At 41.4% G+C, this 20593-nt stretch overlaps 1 protein-coding gene across 4 annotated transcripts in view; it reads right to left on the bottom strand.

The window, feature by feature from the left end:
* Positions 1–20593, bottom strand: part of TTC21B (tetratricopeptide repeat domain 21B) — a 222897-nt gene that overhangs the window by 93434 nt on the left and 108870 nt on the right. For all 4 annotated transcript variants that reach the window (XR_004539464.1, XR_004539465.1, XR_004539466.1 and 1 more), the window contains 2 exons: positions 19703–19841; positions 4133–4239 (listed from right to left, as the gene is read on the bottom strand). Coding sequence is in view for 1 of the 4 variants with exons in the window: in XM_033944656.1 (XP_033800547.1) it covers positions 4133–4239; positions 19703–19841 (246 nt within the window). In the remaining 3 variants the exon portion in view is untranslated. The remainder of the gene's footprint in view (positions 1–4132; positions 4240–19702; positions 19842–20593) is intronic.

Genomic DNA, 20593 nt, shown 5'->3' with positions numbered 1-20593 from the left:
CCTCCAAACCAACCCCCCTACCCCCATCCCCCCTAAACCATTGAACAACAAAAGCAAAAGAAAGGACTCTCAGGTACAAACAAGTAAAAAAAAAACAAAAACAAACAAAAAAAAAAAAACCCCAACCTAACCCACTTAAGATTGATTGTTTTCAAGTTAGGTAGGATCCCAAACCTTATGATAAAAAGGCATAGTATGACGACGAGTAGCCATCAACTTGGACATCAACTGTAGATAGTCCAAGCGGATACAAATGTGTCTCATAGCTGGCAAATACTTCTTCTTCCAATAAGCAGCAAGCTCAATGCAGGCTGCGGAAAACAAAAATATTGCAAATCTGTGTTCTGGTTTCGTAAAACCCGGAACAGGTTCAACAAACAACAGGCCATCAAAAGTGGGCAATGTTTACACAATATAGTAACCAAAAGCTTACCAACCTCCTGCCAATATAGCACCACCAAAGGACACCACCACCACACATGATGAAAATCATCCCTCTGCCCACAGCCACGCCAACAAAGCGCAGAACCAGACTTATAAATCTGGTACAATTTAACGGGAGTACAGTACCAATGATAATAGATTTTATAGCTATTTTCTATGAAAGCAGAGGACATGGAAGTAGTAAACAAACACTTGTACAGATATTGCCAAGATCTCAGAGGCAGGGACTCCCCGAAATCGATCTCCCACGAACGCTTATAGGGATCATCTAGGGGGAACCGCACTAACAGGCGGAAGAACAAATGGCTAAAAATGTAAAAAAGGGAGACAAAAATTTTTTCAGATATATTAGTGAAAGGAGGAAGATGAAAATTGGAATTGCTAGGCTAAAAGATGCTGGGAACCGATATGTGGAGAGTGATGAGGAAAAAGCAAATGTGCTAAACAAATACTTCTGTTCTGTGTTCACAGAAGAAAATCCTGGAGAAGGACCGAGATTATCTGGCAAAGTTACACGAGAAAATGGAGTAGATTCTGCGTCGTTCACAGAGGAGAGTGTTTATGAGCAACTTGAAAAACTGAAGGTGGACAAAGCGATGGGACCTTACGGGATCCATCCCAGGATACTAAGGGAGCTCAGAGAGGTTCTGGCGAGTCCTATTAAAGACTTGTTCAATAAATCTCTGGAAACGGGAGTGATTCCTAGAGATTGGAGGAGAGCGGATGTGGTCCCTATTCATAAAAGTGGTCACAGGGATGAAGCAGGAAACTACAGGCCGGTGAACCTCACTTCAGTTGTTGGAAAAATAGTTGCTGAAAGAAAGGATAGTGTACTTCCTTGAATCTAATGGGTTACAGGATCCGAGGCAACATGGCTTTACAAAAGGTAAATCGTGCCAAACGAACCTGAATTGAATTTTTTGATTGGGTGACCAGAGAGCTGGATCGAGGACATATGCTAGATGTAATTTACTTAGATTTCAGCTGTTGAACAAACTTGAAGGACTGAAGTTAGGACCCAAAGTGGTGAACTGGGTTAGAAACTGGCTGTTGGACAGACACCAGAGGGTGGTGGTTAATGGAAGTCGCTCGAAGGAAGGAAAGGTGACTAGTGGAGTCGCTCACGGTTCGGTGCTGGGGCCAATCCTGTTCAATATGTTTGTGAGTGACATTGCTGAAGGGTTAGAAGGAAAAGTGTGCCTTTTTGCAGATGATACCAAGATTTGTAACAGAGTAGACACCGAAGAGGGAGTGGAAAATATAAAAAGGATCTGCAAAAGTTAGAGGAATGGTCTAATGCCTGGCAACTAAAATTCAATGCAAAGAAATGCAGAATAATGCATTTGGGGATTAATAATCGGAAGGAACCGTATATGCTGGGAGGAGAGAAGCTGATATGCACGGACGGGGAGAGGGACCTTGGGGTGATAGTGTCCGAAGATCTAAAGGCGAAAAAACAGTGTGACAAGGCAGTGGCTGCTGCCAGAAGGAGGCTGGTCTGTATAAAAAGAGGCGTAGCCAGTAGAAGGAAGAAGGTGTTGATGCCCCTATACAGGTCATTGGTAAGGCCCCACTTGGAGTATTCAGTTTTGGAGACCGTATCTGGCGAAGGACGTAAGAAGACTTGAAGCGGTCCAGAGGAGGGCGACGAAAATGATAGGAGGCTTGCGCCAGAAGACATATGAGGAGAGACTGGAAGCCCTGAATATGTATACCCTAGAGGAAAGGAGAGACAGGGGAGATATGATTCAGACGTTCAAATACTTGAAGGGTATTAACGTAGAACATAATCTTTTCAAGAGAAAGGAAAATGGTAAAACCAGAGGACATAATTTGAGGTTGAGGGGTGGTAGATTCAAAGGCAATGTTAGGAAATTCTACTTTATGGAGAGGGTGGTGGATGTCTGGAATGCGCTCCCAAGAGAGATGGTGGAGAGTAAAACTGTGACTGAGTTCAAAGAAGCATGGGATGAACACAGAGGATCTAGAATCAGAAAATAATATTAAAAATTGAACTAAGGCCAGTACTGGGCAGACTTGCACTGTCTGTGTCTGTATATGGCCATTTGGTGGAGGATGGGCTGGGGAGGGCTTCAATGGCTGGGAGAGTGTAGATGGGCTGGAGTAGGTTTTAACGGAGATTTCGGCAGTAGGAACCCAAGCACAGTACCGGGTAGAGCTTTGGATTCTTGCTCAGAAATAGCTAAGAAGAAAAAAATTAAAAAATTTAAATTGAATCAAGTTAAGCAGACTGGATGGACCATTCGGGTCTTTATCTGCCGTCATCTACTATGTTACTATGTAACAGGGCCTGGTATAAGCAAGAGATTCCTCCCCGCCCTGTGCCATTGCGAAGAGCCCTTTTCAACTTGGTCTCACTCAAACACAAATCCCAAAAAGCATGTTTAAGAAGAAAGGAGCGCAGTTGTGTATAGAAAAAAAGAGTCAACAGCCAAAATCCCAAACTCCTCTTCTAAATGATCAAAAGAACACATATGAGTCTCCAACCACATCTGCCCCAGAGTATGAAGGCCCGCATGAGTCCAAAGCTTGCAAAAAGGTTCCGCTCTACCTGGGGAAAACCCTGGAGTCAAGCATATAGGAGTCTGACGAAAATACAGCCATTCTGGGAACAATTGTCGCCGAACCTGATACCAAGTCCGTAAAGTGCTATGCAAATATGGGTTAGGAGCAGAAATACAGCCCCGTAAAATACCTATGGGGGCCCAAGGCAATTTCCATAAGGAAATAGAAGGTTAACAATACTGAACAATGCGAATTCAAGGGCAATCCAAGTAAGAACACCAGGCAGCAATTTCCTGCAACCGTGTGGCCTGATAATACCCCCAAAAATATGGGACCCCCATCTCACCGGATAATTTAGACTGATAAAAAACTGTCCGCCGCACCCTCGGAGGACGTTTATTCCAAATAAAGGCAAAAACCTTTCGATTAAGGCGACGGAAAAAAGAATCTGGCAAACAAATCGGGAGAGCCATAAACAAATATAACAACCGTGGCAAAAGCATCATCTTGACCACTGCTATCCGACCTATCCAGCTCAAAGTAAGCCCCTCCCATCCATCCATATCTTTAAAAAGAGTATTTAAAAGCTCTGGAAAGTTAGCTGCAAACAACTGAGAGGTATGAACCGTAAGCCTCACTTCCCAGAAATTTGAGTGAAGAAGTAACCCAACGATAAGGAAAATCTCGGTGGAGCACCGAAACCATGTCTGAAGGAACATTAATATTAAGAATCTCAGACTTAAACATGTTGATTGTAAAACCTGACATCTGACCATACAGTTGGAGACAATGGGACACCTCCCGTAAAGATACCTCAGGACTCTGCAAAAACAGCAGAACATCGTCCGCATAAAGTAACAATTTGTATTCACGAGGGCCCATAGATATACCATGGATGCTACCATGAGCACGGATAGCACAGGCGAGTGGTTCCATAGATAGAGCAAATAAAGGGGATAAGGCACATCCCTGACGAGTCCCCCTATGTAATTCCAACGGCGCAGTATAATAATTTTATATGTAGGAAATAGGGAATAACACAAAAATTATTGTGTAGGTTGAAGGAATTTTATTGGATGTTCCAAACATGGTGCCGTCTTTTGAAATGCTACGAAAAATATGCCACGAGACTGAAACCAACAAATTTTACATCTTTACTTACCCGTTGCAATGAAACTATAGCATCATCTGTCCTTTCCATTTTACTGTAAATTTTTGCCAGAAGTACTTGGTAGCATCCATCGTCAATCAGAGCAGTTAGTTCATTTACTACAAAAGAAAGTAACAACATATTTAAGATGAGAAAGCACATACTGTATATGTGATGGGGAGAACAATAAGAAACCACTTATTTTCAAAGGTGAACACCATACAGAAAATCTCAATGGCACATAGAGCAGATGAAGAGAATATACCAGGAAGTATGCAAGAAGATTTTAAAAAGTAATATCCATGATTAATATGCCTCCTTTAACCAGGTCCCATCCACTTTGAGCCTATTCAAAGTGATGGATATGAAAATAAAATACAATACACTACATTAAACCAAAGTAACAAACATTAAAATATCTTCTGCACCACCCATTCAGAACAGAGAGTAGCAACCAGAAGTTCAGAATGTTTATACACATGCCCCTAAAAACCTAAATCACACCGTCTACTTTAAAAGAAGAATCAGGTTCTTTCTGTATTTCAAATCTCAAGGTAGTCCAGTTTACTTTGAATTTCCACAGGCCTTCTGCCTTGAATGAGGCAAGAGCCTCATACATGTGCAATGAAGTCAAAATATGCCTGTCAGTTCCTGGACAGAAAGAATCCCCTCTCTAAAATGGTGGAAACTATGAAAGGACCTTGCATGCAAGAGCCCATATCTTTTTCCTTCCATAAAGGAGTCTGGGAAGCAGGAGAGTTTGTGGTGATCTATCTGCCATTGTACAGCATGTGATGAGACCTCTCAGCCACTTCAAAAGATACAGTTCAACACAAGCTGGTTAGGCTTGAACTAGTGGTCCCTAGAAATAAAGGGAAATGAGAGCACAGAAAAAGGAGGTCTGGAACAAATGAAAAGAACACTCCAGAGACAGATATGCTAATGGTACCAAGAAAAGAGATAGCCAGTGTTCCCTCTAAGCGGGCGGGTGTTGTGAGCAAACTTTTTTCACCGTGAGCCAAAAATATCGGGCGCCAGCAAGTTATGAGCCAACTCGCCCGATTCTCCTCTCGCCGCCCTGCCATCTGCCGTACGCCTCTTCCGATCGTGCGCTGTGACGAGAAACGTGTGCGCTGCGATGTAATATTTTGTGCGCCAGCGCACGCCAGCGCAGCTTAGCGGGAACACTGGTTCAAATGGTTTTATTTATTTCCCCAAATTAATTTTTGTTATACGCATTGAAAATATTTGATATTGCGTTTAAATCAAAATCTCAATAAACTTGAAACGAGTGCCCGTGAGATTGTGGGAGGGTTAAATACTCAAAACTTAGAAGTTTTTGCTACGCCAGCTTTCTGGTATCTTTACATACAGTGGCGTACCTAGCATATGTAACATCCGGGGCCCATCATTTTTTGGCACCCCCCCCCATCTGTAAGAAAAACATGATTTTTAGTAACAAACCACACGTCACACATGAGTACCTAGGAAAAGGCAGCATCTTACATATTGCAGTGAGCAGTACATCAATACACCCATTGTAAAACTAAACAAGCCAGACCAGCACAGATCAATCCTACACCGTCAATCCTAACAGAAAACCATGTCTTTCGAACACACAGAACACAGAAAACACCTTCGCCTAGTAAGGAATATGTAATCACAAACTAACCCCTCCCTCTTTTACAAAACTGTAGTGTGGATTTTAGCTACGGAGGTAACAGCTCTGATGCTCATAAAATTCTGAGCATCAGAGCTGCTACCACCAAGGCTGGTGCTAAAAACGCTTCACAGTTTTGTAAAAGGGGGGATAAAATAAAAATACATAGACAAAGGTTAAATTGAACCAGCAAGAAGCTGGACTCTGCATACAATGCTTCACAGAAACAGTGACACATGTCTCCTAAAGCAATAAATAAATAGAAATTTTTTTCTACCTTTGTCTTCTGTGGTTTCTCCTTTCCTCATCTTCTTGTAACTCTCTTCCTTCCATTCACTGTCTGCCGTCTCTCTTCCCCTATATGGCATCTTCTCTCCTTCTATGCCCCTTCCAGAAACTGTATGCCTCCCCCTTCCATCTCTCCTTTCACCCCATTGGTCTGGCATCTCTCTCCTCGCCTTCCCTCTCCCACACCTCTCCTCATAGTCTGGTATCTCCCCTTCCCTGATTCTCTGGCATCTCTCTCCTTTCCTTTTCTTCCATCTTTCGCTCCCCCTCCATGCTCTCACATCTCCCCCTTCCTTTTCCCTTAGACTGGCATACCTTCCTCCTATGCTCCAAGCCCTGGCATCTCCTTTAATTCCCTCCCTCATCTTCCTCCTCCCTCCAGCTGGGTACCGCAACACTCTTCCCTGCAGCTCTGCACTTCCCCACAATTGCCATGCTTCGGTTCCTCTTCTTCCTTCCTTCCTCCCCCCCCCCCCGCGGGACCCTGCGGCACCATCAACTCTTACTCCCTCTAATGTCGGCCCTGCAGCTCCAGACTTCCTCGCACCTTCTCCCCTCCCCCTTTGGATCGCTATTATTTTAAATGTTATAGCCGCGGAGCTGTATCCATCAGTGGAGATGTCTAACCTCGGCCTGCCCCGGAACTCTTACTGCAGCAGCCGCCCGTCTAGGCAGGAACAGGAAGTCACTGTTGCAGTAAGAGTTCCGGGGCAGGCCGAGGTTAGACATCTCCACTGATGGATACAGCTCCGCGGCTATAACATTTAAAATAATAGCGATCCAAAGGGGGAGGGGAGAAGGTGCGAGGAAGTCTGGAGCTGCAGGGCCGACATTAGAGGGAGTAAGAGTTGATGGTGCCGCAGGGTCCCGCGGGGGGGGGGGGGGGGGGAGGAAGGAAGGAAGAAGAGGAACCGAAGCATGGCAATTGTGGGGAAGTGCAATCCCCCCAATGCGTCCCCTTACCTTACCTCCCCTTACCTTTGCGACGCGTGTGTGCGCTGTGAAGAGAAACTTTGCGCTGCGATGTAATATTTTGTGCGCGAGCGCAGGCCAGCGCACCTTAGCGGGAACACTGGAGATAGCTACCTTATCATCTGCTGAATTAACTCTATACTAGGCCCTAGACAAATATTTGTAGACCTCCCCTGAGTAGGGTTACTATTTCTTACTCCTCATCTTTCTGAATATCCCAGGGCTCTATTCTGTCACCTCTTCTATTTAACATTTTCCATTCTCCTCTACTTACTATTTGTCAATCGTTGGGCTTTACTTCTTTTCTTATGCCGATGACATTCAACTTCCCGTTTGACCCCGAAAATGATGAAGAAATTAAAACAATTAATACCAAACTGGACACAATAAAAAATTGGCTTAGCCTTAATAAACTGTCATTAAATATACAGAAAACTCAAACTATGTTTTTTACTTGGAGAAAAGACATTACTCCAATTTCTCCATTTGTACTCGATAACACCCCAATTGAATCAGTATCTATGCTAAAAATTTTAGGCGTAATTATTGACACTAATTTATCTTTTCATAATCACATTAGTCATATTGTTAAATCTTGTTTCTATAAACTTCGTTTGATACGATCCATCTCATCATTTTTAGAACCTAAATCCATCAATATACTTATCCATTCTATGATCATTTCTAAACTAGATTACTGCAATTCTCTGTTATTCAATGTACCGCAAAAAGAAAAAAAGAGACTTCAGATAATCCAAAACACTGCAATAAAACTCATTCATAAAGCAAAAAAATATGACCACGTTACACCGCTATTGATCAAGTCCCATTGGCTGCCTATTAATCATCGAATTACTTTTAAAATAGCATTTTTGGTATTCAAAGTACTATCATTTAACGAACCACAGTTCATATCTAGAATGATCACTCCATATCATTCACCTCGATCTCTCCGATCGTCATCTCAAGATCTACTATCGGTTCCGTCTTTAAAAATTGTGGGCACAAGGAGAAATGAAATGTTTTCTGTTATAGCTCCTCAAACCTGGAACGCTCTGCCACTCTTTATCAGAAAAGAAAAGGATCTCATCTCTTTTAAAAAACTTTTAAAAACATTTTTATTTAATGATGCTTTTATTAATTAAACGATCAAGCCAATGTACACTTTTACAAAATAATTTTTTTTTCCTACTTTCTTCCCCCTTCCTTGTGTTTTTCTCCCTTTATGTTTTTCTGACTGAGATAATTGTAACTTTTTTTCCCTTTTATATCATGTTTGTCACTAAGCTACATGTATAAAGAAACCTTATAAATATTTTGACTTTTTACTTGTGTCTTAATAATATGTGTTTTCTAAAATGCTGTTTTAAAATTGTCTGTTTCCCCATAAGTTGTTTTTAAAATTGTTCATAGCTTAGAATGTTTTATATAGGCGATTTATCAAATAATAAACTTGAACTTGAACCATATTTTTCTCTGGGAAACCCCGGACACATGGCCCCACCCCTTCCGCCTCCAGCCCCACCCCTGACCAGTTCTGCCTCAAGCTCCGCCTAGTTCCACTCCCAGCCCCGCCCCCACAAAGCCTCCTCTTTTCTTCCAGACGAGCTCCAGCCACGTCTGGAGGGCCTGAAGCATGCGCGGATGTGTGTGAAGTCATCTGCGCATGCTCAGAGGCCCTCCATATGCGGTCGGAGCTCATTGGGGCTTTCCAAAAGCCAGACAATTGCCGGGTTTTGGAAAGTCCATCTGGGAGCCCCGACAGTCCTCTCAAAAAAAGACATGTCCGGGTTTTCCCAGACGTCTGGTAATCCTACTCCTGAGTCATATTGTCTTTCCCTGCTCCCACACCCAATCTTTATTTATGTCCTCCCTCTACAGAACAAGCAGGGAAAAGTGCAGAACTTAGGTGTGGGAAAAGCAGAGGTAACAGTTTGTGAGTGAGTGAGGGGAGTGTCAAGGATTTCTGGTCATTGTAAGCATGACAACGAAGAACCAGTTGAAGGGTAAGGGAATGGAGACTCTGACCCAGTGAAATACATGGAGGTCAAAGCAAGGCAGACACTTGCAAATGGGGATAAGAAAAGCAGGAGAGGAAACAGAGCAATGTAGTTTGAGTATATGCACACCTATGATTGCAAGATATGAAGAATGGGATGAACTTGTGATGACAAAAAGGGCAAGAAGGTGGAAAATGTAGACAACAGGAAAAAGCATATAGAAATAACAGAAACATGTCTATCCAGTGATCTTTTGTAGGCGAGAATCAGGTGATGGCAAGAGAGAAAATACAGTAGACTTTGTTAACCAGAACTCAAGCAACCAGCACAAAAAAAAAATCAAAGAAATACTGTAATACTTTAAATAAAAATGAAAATAAAATCAATTTCTGGCAGAAATTTAAGTGTAAACTTGGCACACCACACCTGAGTACGCCCACGCTTTGCCTACCACATGTTCAGTAGTTTGTTTGGAATAGTTTATGGTATGGCATAGCATGGGGTATAGTATTAGTTAGGCCTATATTTAATAGTAACTCTCAAACAACCAGAAACTACATTTAACTGGCATATCTGGCATCAATCCCCATGGGTGCCAGTTAACTGAGCATCTACTATAATTGATAAAAATACTTTGTGTGGTTAGAAGCTGACAAGAAACAAGATTTGCCTGTAACCATGTGATAAGAAAAAAGAAACCTGAGCTTGGAAATAAAAATAAGTCATAGCTGTTTGCTGTTGGGAACAGGAAGTAGCAATGGTATGAGAGGAAACCACAAGATTAGCCTTGTAATCGTGGAAACATGAATATGCTAATTGAGTAGACTGCCTTGTAAGAATAGTATAGAAATCAGCTTCCTGGTACAAATACTTTAAGATTTTCTTTTTCCTCCAGTAAAAACATTTATTATTGGAAATATCCTTCTCAGTCTTTGTACTTTCTTCCTCTATTGCTTGCTTGCTTGCAATATGTTGGTACAGGCATGAGGAGTCTCTTCCCAGGAGAGGAAACCACCCTCATTCCTGATGGATCTAGTTCAGTCTCCCATAAAAGGATCGTAGCAGCCCGGTCTCGTTAGGAGTAGACAAGCACAAGGTTTGAATGGAGTCTTAATAGAGCTGGAGATCTGCCAATTTATCCAGTTCTAGGAGGTAGATTTTAGGCTAGTCCTGGATTTCTGACATTCATATCCTGCTGTATTATGGGATCTATAGAGCTGTTCAATGGGATTACACATACCATACTGAATTGGAATGTAAGTTCAAAAACTGGACTGGCCAAAAAGTCTCCCTCGTGGAACTGGGTAATTTGGCAGCTCCAGAGCAATGAGCTGAGAAGCAGGGATGTTGAGAAAGTCATTTTTGTCCTCTATTTCTTTTGGTACAACCAGAGTTGCCAAGGGTAGACTGCCCTAAAGAATGAAATTTATGAGCAATGGAGTAATTCTATAACATAGGCACTAACATTTATGTGCCGATTATACATGTAAGTAAAGGTTGATTTGCAAGTTGGAGAAGGTGTGGCATTCTTTGTAGGACGATAATGAATAAATGACAGCTGATGAAGTTATGACTTGTTGGGAGACTACTTAGTGCATTAGATCAGATTGCCTTAGAACATTCTGTTATGATAAGGGGTAACAAATGGTTTAAGCCTTGGTTCACTGAACATCTTAGGAAGTTAAGATGCCAGTTAAGCAGTTTGGAGAGATGCTGGTGTAAAAGTTTGTCTCAATCTGATTTTGATACTATCATTGCAATTGGCAAGATTATAAGAAATTTTAAGCAGATTACTATATCTATGTTTTGTCTATGTATGATTTATTATTTATGTTCTCTTGTGAATTTCCAAGAATTCTGGATTATGCGGTAGAGAAATAAATAAGTTAATGATTACAAAGGAGCATGGAATGTACTACAGAAAACAGATAATGGGGGCTCTTAATTGTCCATGGGAGCTGTTTTCTCTAGAATGTTCCTTAGTACAAGCACAACTGGTCTCAACAAATAGTGTTGGGTTTACGGCTGATGAGATTGCTGATTTTTTGGAAACAATGTTATTCGTCTTATATCTCAATTTGAAGGTAGTGCGGAAATAAATGGTGCTAGTATATCTGCAATAGGGGATTTGGAATCATTTCAGGAAGTTGATGAGAGAAAGGTTCAAGAGTGTTTGAATGTATGCCAGCCTACAGGGTGAGTGGCAGATATATGTAGTCCACTGATACTGAAGGCTATGCCAACTACAGTACTTCCACTTCTGACAAGAGTAGTCAGTAAATCATTGCAGGACAGGGTGGTTCCAGACAAGTTGAAATTGAGTACTGTGAAACCTAATAAAAGATTGCTTTAGGAAATACAGTGATAACAAATTTTCGCCCTGTATCATCATTGTCTGCTGTATCTAAGGTGTTGGAACATATTCTATCAGCTGGAAGAATACTTAAGAGGAAATTTTGTGTTTAGAGCCATTCCAATATGGGTTTTGTAAGGCCCACAGTACTGAATCCCTGTTAGCAGCACTATTGGATGAGCTCTATCATGGGCTGGATAAACAGACAGCTTATCTGATCATTTTTTTTCAATATATCAGCAGCATGACACAATAGATCATCATGTGTTGCTATATAGATTGAAGGAATGTGGTATTAGGGGCACTGTTTGGAATGGTTTCAGGCACAGCTTACTGATCGTAGGTTTCAGGTTCATATCAAAGGACAAATCTCAACTGCACGTTCTATGCTGGCAGGGATACCACAAGAGTCAGCATTATCAGGTGCACTGTTTCATGTTTATTTAATGGGTGTGTAAAGTTTTACAGTCTTTTGGGGTTTCATATTCTATATATGCTGATGATATAACAAGTTTTGTTGCCTGTGATTGGGACTGTTTCTGAGACCTTGATACAGTTAAAACAAATGTTTGATGGGTTTTATGCTTTGATTTTTGAGAATCATTTGACATTAAATGTAAAAAAGGCAGAAATTCTATATGTGGGTTTTAAAAAATTGAATTTAAACATTATTATACAAATAACAATAAAGAAATGAATTTACAGAGAAAAAAATAAGGAACATAATTTTACACCAAATTGGTCACTATATTCTCTAGCCTGCGAATTTCGGGGGAGTACTGTATTGTTCTTTCCCTGCTCTATCCAGGCTTTTTGATCTGGAACTCAAGTCATCTGGAAACTAACCCCCCAGGGGAACTAGAGGTGCCCTATCATGTGCCACATGACATGTGGAACACTGACAATCCTCAGGCTGCCATCCAATGTAAATCTGGCATGAATCCAAAGTATCCTGGCCTAAGCAGTCCATCCCACCTGATTCTGAGCTAAACTGAAGTGTTTTGAGGCAGATAGAGGCTTTTATATCCAAATTGGGAAATCCAAGATGGCTGCCACGAAAGCGTTTTTAGCACCAAAAACAGCCTGTGGGAGCGATTTTAGGGGCAGGGGACCCTGGATCTAGCCCCCAAACTCCCCAAAAACTCACTTTTACAGACCCCCCTTGATTTCAGTTAAAGGCTGTCGGCTTTATACTCACTGTGCCTGCAGTTGCTGGGAGCTGTTTGTACTAAAGCTGCATTTCGCTTACTGGGAGAACTTCTGCCTCAAAGAAGCCTGGAAACTGGACTGCCTGTTTCTTTGGCTGCCTCTTAGGTCCTAAAACCAGTCTGAAATCTCAACCCCCACCGGACTTTATGAAATGAGTCACGGGGGGAGGAATACAATTGGTCCCAATCCTGGAGAAAACCACCAAGGAGCCACTCAGCCTGCATTCAAGCCCTCTGCAGACAGAACCGGGGGTGAGCCTTGCTCCCAAGGGAATGGTGCCTGAGCTCCTGAATGGTTAGTGCAGGCCAGCCAACTAGAAAGTTAAAAATTTGACACAATTACTTAAAAAGAGCTTGAAAGAGTCATGACTTGCAATATTTTAGAAGCTATATGTGAAATGAACTGTACATGTGTGGTTTACATATATCTACAAACTGCCACTATTTATACATGAAGTTGGCCTAGGATGCATGTATTAAAAGGGGGGAATACCAAAAAACGGAAGCGACACTACTTGTTTTAAAGCAAAGGTGATTCAAAACTGCAACTCATATACATATCTCTTTAAGTGCTCAGAGAATTAGTTGTCAGACTGCAGAATCAGTCCGCATGATGGAGCGTCTGAAGTAATTACCTCTAATTATTGCATGTGAGATATGGTGTACAAATTCATATTTAAAGAAATCAATGTGTAAATTCAAAATGTGAAAACTTATCTGAAAAAAGCTGTGTGGGGCTCAGAAACAGATAAGTTTTCACATTTGTGATTTGTTTGAATATGAATTTGTACACCATGTCTCATGTGCAATGATTAGAGGTGATTACTTCAGACGCTCCATCATGCGGACTTGTTCTGCAGTCTGACAATTAATTCTCTGAGCACTTAAAGAGCTATGCATATGAATTGCAGTTTTGAATCACCTTTGCTTTAAAACAAGTAGTGTCACTTCCATTTTTTGTTTTTTGGTATTCCCTCCTTTTGGAAGTGAGTTGTTGTAAGTTTTGTTTCCCCGATTCCTTTGTATTAAAAAGGAGTGCATTTTGGGCATGCCAAAAAATGTTGTGTGTAGTTTGCTATGGGAATATACATATATTTCAAAATATTCTCCTTCCAGTTTTTGTACCTTCTCTTAGGCATGCCTAAGTTTTTTTCATCCTAGAAATTTAAGATCTCAAGGAAAGTCCTGCCACCATCTGAAACTAAACATGTCCAAGATTGAGCTGGCTCCTCTTTCCTTCTAAACCCTCTGCTCTGCTCCTCTTCCTCCATTCTCCATCTCTGTAAGTAATACAGTTATCATTCCTGTCTCCTCTGCTCATAACCTTGGAGTTGTCTTTGACTCTGTCCTCTCATTTTCTAAGCAAATCCACCAGACTGCTAAAGCCTTATGCTCCTAAATTTGCCCCTTCCTCTCTGAGCACACTAACCGGACCTTTGTCCACACCCTCATAACTTCATACTTAGACTACTGCAATTCACTTTTAACAGGTCTTCCACTGAACCACCTCTCCCCCATGCAATCTGTGCAAAACTCTGCTGCACAACTTATCTTCTGCCAACCTCTCTATATTCATGTTATCCCTCTCCTCAAATAACTTCACTAGCTCCCTATCTATATTCATGAACAGTTCAAACTCCTATTACTATCCTCCAAGTGTGTTCATTCTGCAGCCCCTCAGTATCTCTCTTCTTGTCTCTCCTTATGCTCCTCTCCGAGAACTCCATTCCTCAGATAAGTTGCTTTTATCTGTACTCTTCTCCTGTCAATTCCAGATTTCATTCCTTTCAAATCACAGTCTGGAATAAACTACCCGAGTCCGTGCGTCATACCCCTTCCCTCACCTTGTTCAAAAGTAAGTTGAAAACCCATCTTTTTTGAGATAGCATTCAACTTATAACCCTAATCCCCACTGACCTCTGTTCACCACCATAGCCAGCAGTCTAACAATCCCTGCTAACTGTAACCCCATACCCTGACATCCTGTTTGTCTGTCTTGATTGATTAGATTGTGAGTGAGCAGGGACTGTCTCCTTCGTGATTATGTACAGCGCTGCATACCTCTGGTAGCAATCTAGAAATAATAATAGCAGCAGTAGTAGTTATAATAGATGTTTCTTGATTCTGCCAGGTTCAAGTAGAGGAGAATCACTCACAAATGTTTTTTATAGCTGGTCCAACAACATGGAACAATTTTCCTCTAGAGTTATGACAAATAAACTCACTCTCATTTTTTAAGAAGCAATTGAAAATGCCCTTATTTCAAGAGGCATATTATTAGAAAGTCAATTAGTCTATGTTGCTTATTAAATAAGCTGTGCTTGCCTATATCACTTGCCAATTTTGTTATGGCAGATGATTTTAATTTCATAATTTAATTTTTAGTTATTTCTGTTTATTTATAGCTGTATTTGTTGTTGTGTTGCAAATTCTGTGTATAGTTCTTTTTGAGACTCACTTAGATTGTATGGATAGTGCGGGATATAAATTTGATAGATAAATAAATAATCTCTGCTATTTACAATCCACTATTTTATCTACCCTAGAATACTGTAACATTATCTACCTGGGGTCAACCAAGAAAACACTGTCTAGACTGCGTTTGGTCCAAAATGCAGCAGTACACTTGATTTTTGGCTTGAGAAAGTTTGATCATGTGAGTCCTTTCTACTTGCAGCTCCACTGGCTTCCTTATGAAGCCAGAGTCATCTTTAAATTTGGTTGCATTTGTTTTAAAGCACTCTTTGCTTTATTACCACTATCTTCTCAATTGAAATTATACATGTCAAGTAACAAAACAAGCAATTCTGGTATGTTTATGTACCCTACCCCAAAAGCTTGCCATTTCAAGAGTTTTTTTGGAAAAGACACTTGCTTTTCAAGCTGGAAAAATAAATTCTTGGATGAGCTCCTTGATTGCTCATTCACAATCTTATTATGTATTTAGAAAGTCAATGAAAACTTACCTGTTTGAAAGATTTATACAATAATTTTATTGTTGCATTCTCTGATTTTGTACTTTCACTGAAATGTAACAGTTCTCTTGATGTGAACTGCCCAGAACTATTGGTTGGGATGTATACAAAAAATAAAATAATTATTATTTCTTATTCAGTGTTCTCCATAGTGCCTTTTAGCCGGGCGCTCCGCCTGGCTAATTTAGGTGAGCGCCCGGCTGTCTTCCTCCAATGAGTAAGCAACATTTTGAGTAAGCAATATTAAAAAAAAAAAAGTTTCATGTCAGCATTTTCTCATGCTACGTCCCCTTCCCTCAGGGCTTTTCTCCAGCTTACTCAGTGCATGTCATATTATCGCTGTGTGTGCACACGCGTAAAGAATTGTTATTGGTGGTGGTGGTTTGTCAACGTTCCCTTGCCACGGTTACAGTGGAGCCCGGTGCAGACATCCCATGCAACCTAGCAACAGAACTGTGTTTGCAGAGTTCCGGAATACACGTATAGGACCCTTCTCTGGTAGCGGCAGCCTGAGCTATCTCCATGCTGATTTAGTGGGGAAAGGAGGTGAGCAGGGGGCCGAGCGCTCGTGTGACCTGTTAGTTGTGTGACTCTCCATTGCCGCCTTTCTATCTTCTTACTACATTTCACTTATCTTGCCAGCTACTTAATGAGGTCAGGGATTATTCTAAAACTAGTGTTTAAGTCCATTACATTAATGGGTGCTAGAATAGATGTCTGTCTATCTGTCTTTCTTTCTTTCTTTCTGTCTCTTTCCCTGTCCCTTTCTTCCTTTCTTTCTGTCTCTTTCCTGCCCCATCTATTTTTTCTTTCTTTCTTTCTCCCTGCCCCTGTCTATCTTTTTTTCTTTGTCTCCCTGCCTCTATCTTTTTTTATTGTCTTTCTTTCTTTTTCTCTCTCTCCCTGCCCATCTCTTTCTTCCTTTCTTTCTCTCTCTCCCTCCCGCTGTCTTTCTTTCTGTCTCTCTCCCTGTCCCAGTCTATCTTTCTTTCTTTCTGTCTCCCTGCCCCGTCTATCTTTCTTTCTGTCTCTCTCCCTCCCGCTGTCTTTCTTTTTACCTTTCTGTCTCCCTCCCTGCCCAGACCCTCACTGAAGCCGCCTTCCATCTGTGCCAACTAAGGGATCCCTTGCCCTTTCCTCAATCCAGCTGTGGCCAGCTGCCCGCACATACCTGCCAAGCTACACAACGGGCAAATGCATCCCGTCTCCCCTCAATACCCCGTTCTATCACCCTTGGTGCTGGATCGCCGCCTGATGCTGCTCCGCAGGAAGCTCGCAAACTGCTGGGCCATGGCGAGCCGAACCAAGCCCCAGCGCACACTTGCACACTCCTCCATGCTTTCACTTTCTCCTTTAGCCCTCGCTCACCGAGGTGGTGGTGGCCCACCCCATCCGTGTAATCTCTCTCTACCTGCCTATCTAGCTGGGGTCCGCTCACATTCCTGCTGTCTTCTAACTCATTCTCTGGACCCTCTTCTGCTCTTCCTGGCCCTGCTCTTCCCAGACTGCTGCCTCATCTTCAGCGCTGCCAGGAGCCCCCGAGGGATCACTGCAGAGCCACGATTAAACTTCCTGTCTGCCCTGGGATCGCAACACCCCTCTCATGCTTCCACCCGGGGCGGTCTGGCCTCTCCCCCCCTTGGTAGGCCCAGTCGTCATTGGATCCGGTCTTGTAGCGTCGCCAAGGGAGAGCAATGATGAAACCGCCGCAGGCAGAGTTCTACTGTACTGCGCATGTGGCGGCATGGTAGCACGGAACACAGAGATTGAAGTGCACATACGCGCTAAAGGTTTTATTATAGCGGATTCTCTGCCAGCAGTTTGGAGGGAGTTTTTAACATAGTGAATGATTCTCTGGTAGAGACACGACTTTTAAAATGCCCAGGACCATGATTTTTTTTTTCCTCTAGGATAAATAACAGTTATGTTGTCTTGGCAATAACCAAGAGTGAGTAGTCTGATGTAAACGGCTATTTGTCCCTTTTGGGGTGGGGAAGGTGGTTTCTCTGCCTGGCTGTTGTTATCTAACTGGCCTTTGGTAGGTTACAATAACCCATATAAGCTTATGATTAGCTGTACTCTTGACAGTTCAGCTATGAGTTTTGTGCTTGGTGCTGAAAGGAGGGGGAGGATGAATGAAAAGCTAATAATATTTTTGTACATCTGCTGAAACTTGTTTTAAAGCGAGAGTCCTTTAGATTTTTTTTCTCTTGAGTATTTGACCTGGCTTCCTTTGAGAACAAAAATGGGTAATTTTTGAAAGATGGCGTCTATCATTAATGTTGAATGCATGCCTTTTATGCTAAGCTTGCAAATTACAAATGTTGTAAGTATACCGTTTTAAGATACCGCATTCTTTGCTGTAGTTATGGAACTTTACTGGAGAATGGTTTGCTATTAACTTTTCTTCCTTTTTAATATTAACTTTACAATTCTCTCCCTCCCCTCTTCCCCCCATCAGTTTTTCTGCCTGAATCTTTTTCAAGTGATTAATTTCTGAAACCTTGGGAGGCATATTGGTAATTCTCATACTTAACAAAAATGTAGAGTGTTTTCTTCTTTTTTTTTGGGGGGGGGGAGGAGGAAAAGACCATGATTATCCATATAGAGCTACATATTAACTGATTTGCATTTTGTAATAATAGTGCACAATTAATTTTCCCTATCACCAAATTTCCCCGCCCGGATAATTTTTTGTGCCACCCGGCTGGAAAACAATTCTGGGGAGAACACTGTTATTCATAGGTGGAATTAGGAAAAAGCAGTTGGAGGTTGATTATGAGAATTGGGAGAGGGACCTTATGGAAGCTGTGTTACCTAAAATATTTGTAGCAGCCAATATCCAGGGAAATTGCCACGTTTGTACCACTGGTAACTGACCTCTCTGAGGATGCATCACATGTTTCCAGCTCCATCTCTGTTTTGTTGGAGGCGATGTGATGAGTATGGTACTATGAGGCATTTGTGGTGGTCCTGTAAAAAAGCCCAGGCTTTCTGACAGTCAGTTCAGGCCTGCGTGTAGAGATGGTGGAGTAGGGAGATCTTAAGATTCATGCCAGCAATATTTTTGTTTTATAGACAAACTGGAGTTTACCTTAATCCAAACACAATTCTTTATGTATGCTTTTAGTGCAGCCAAGATTGCATTGGTGGCAGACCAAAAGAGTATGGAACCTCCATCGGTCTTTACCCGGATCATGAAATTGAGATACTGTATATTTGGGAAATGGAGAAGTTGAGAGCACAGCAAAGAGGTCATTTAGCAAATAGGAAAGAATTTGGTAACCCTTTATTACTTTCTGTGTTTAACAATAAGGGGGAGGCTTATTGGTTCCTACTTGAGCACCTTTTTCAGAATTACTAACCTAAATGTGTCTGGACACAGGCTTTAATTTTATTTTTTTTTTTTACTGTATGTTTGTTGAATAGATGGAGTTGGATGGGGGGGTGATTAATAATGGGTACTAACTGGATAACTGTGTGGAATATGTCGAGTTGTTTAGATATTGGTAGCCTGAATTATGGGATGGAGGGATAGTCTCATGTTGTCCTAAAAACAGACGTGTATTATAGGATTTGGTTTACTTTCACTAGATCATTTGCTTCTGGGGAAGGGGGGTAGGCTCCCTGTTGTAAATTTTGCTCCTATTTACTTCTCCTGTGTCAATAAAGAAACCTCTACAAATAAAACAAAAGAACCCTTTCAAAAGCTTGAATAAAGCTGGAAACCTATTTTGCGCAGGCTCCTTTGGATGGCATCACCCACATATGAGGGTCCTCAGAAAATGCTGTTACTTGCCTGTTGCAGGTGTTCTCCGAGGAGAACAGGATACAAATATCCTCATATACATAAGTATATTTATATTCTGTATGCTCTTAGAGAACTCCAAGAAATCACCTTCAACAAGAACATATTACTTGGCTTAACTATGTCTAGGAAAATCTACCATCTTAAAAAAACAACTATATAATTTGTTTTTCTAGTAACATAGTAAAAGACAGCAGATAAAGACCTGAACTGCCCATTAGTTATACTCATCAAAAGTACATGATTAAATTAACTCATCTCTTCTTTGATATTTCTGGGTCATAGACTGCAAGTCTTTACCATATAGTCATTTCATACCAGGATCGTGATCTAATGCCTGCCGAAGTACTTTCTCAGCTTTTTCATACTGCTTCAGCTTCAGTAACAGCTCTGCTAGATCATAGCGAAGAAAATTCTGTTGTCCACTTTTAATAGCAGCTTCATAGTAACTGATTGCCTAAAAAACAGCTGTAATTAGTAGAATGTACCAGCTGATTTTCTAAAGAAAGTCTCAATAATAGTTCAAGTTCAGACGTCTGTTCTGTAAAAAGACATCACCCTTGACCTATCCTATTAAATTTCAAAACAAAAGAGCTATCAACGAGTCACTTGGAACACTTGGGGCCAGTTGTAGTTGGAACACGGGGCCTGTTGTAGTTCAACCTTCAAAGTATTCTGGCATTTTTAGCTTTGTGTTTAGCAATACAAAATACAAAGCTACAAACTAAATTTTGTCAATCAAGTCACAAGTATCTGTTTTCTGAGCTTCTTCAGGTTCTATCTGTGGATATCCTTGGAAGTGTGCTTTCTATTCTGACTACTAACAGTACCCAGGGTTCTTGACTATTTTCTGCCTAGGTACTAGGCAGGCTTAATCTCACATATAAAAAGCAGTAAGTTTTTGCAGCAAAAAATGCATGGTAATTATTGGGGACATGCTCAGAGTGTCCTCTGCAGCTCCCATGCTGAAACGTCTTTTATTACACATCAAGGCTGTTCACATTTAGAAGGAAATTCTGGTAAGGGCTGCCTAAAATTAGACATCGGCAGGCAACTAACTTAATTATTTTAATCAGCTTTAAGTGGCGCACTAATTGAACGTGCCATTAAAATCCAATTAAAAAACAAACCTAGGAATCGCTAGGTGCTTCCTGGGACCAGCGGCTAACAACCAGATGCCTACCAGCACTTAGTGATGCCACATGCCTA

Source organism: Geotrypetes seraphini, chromosome 5, assembly GCF_902459505.1.
Source record: "Geotrypetes seraphini chromosome 5, aGeoSer1.1, whole genome shotgun sequence".
NCBI lineage: Eukaryota > Metazoa > Chordata > Amphibia > Gymnophiona > Dermophiidae > Geotrypetes > Geotrypetes seraphini.
This window is presented reverse-complemented; position numbering and strand designations above follow the sequence as displayed.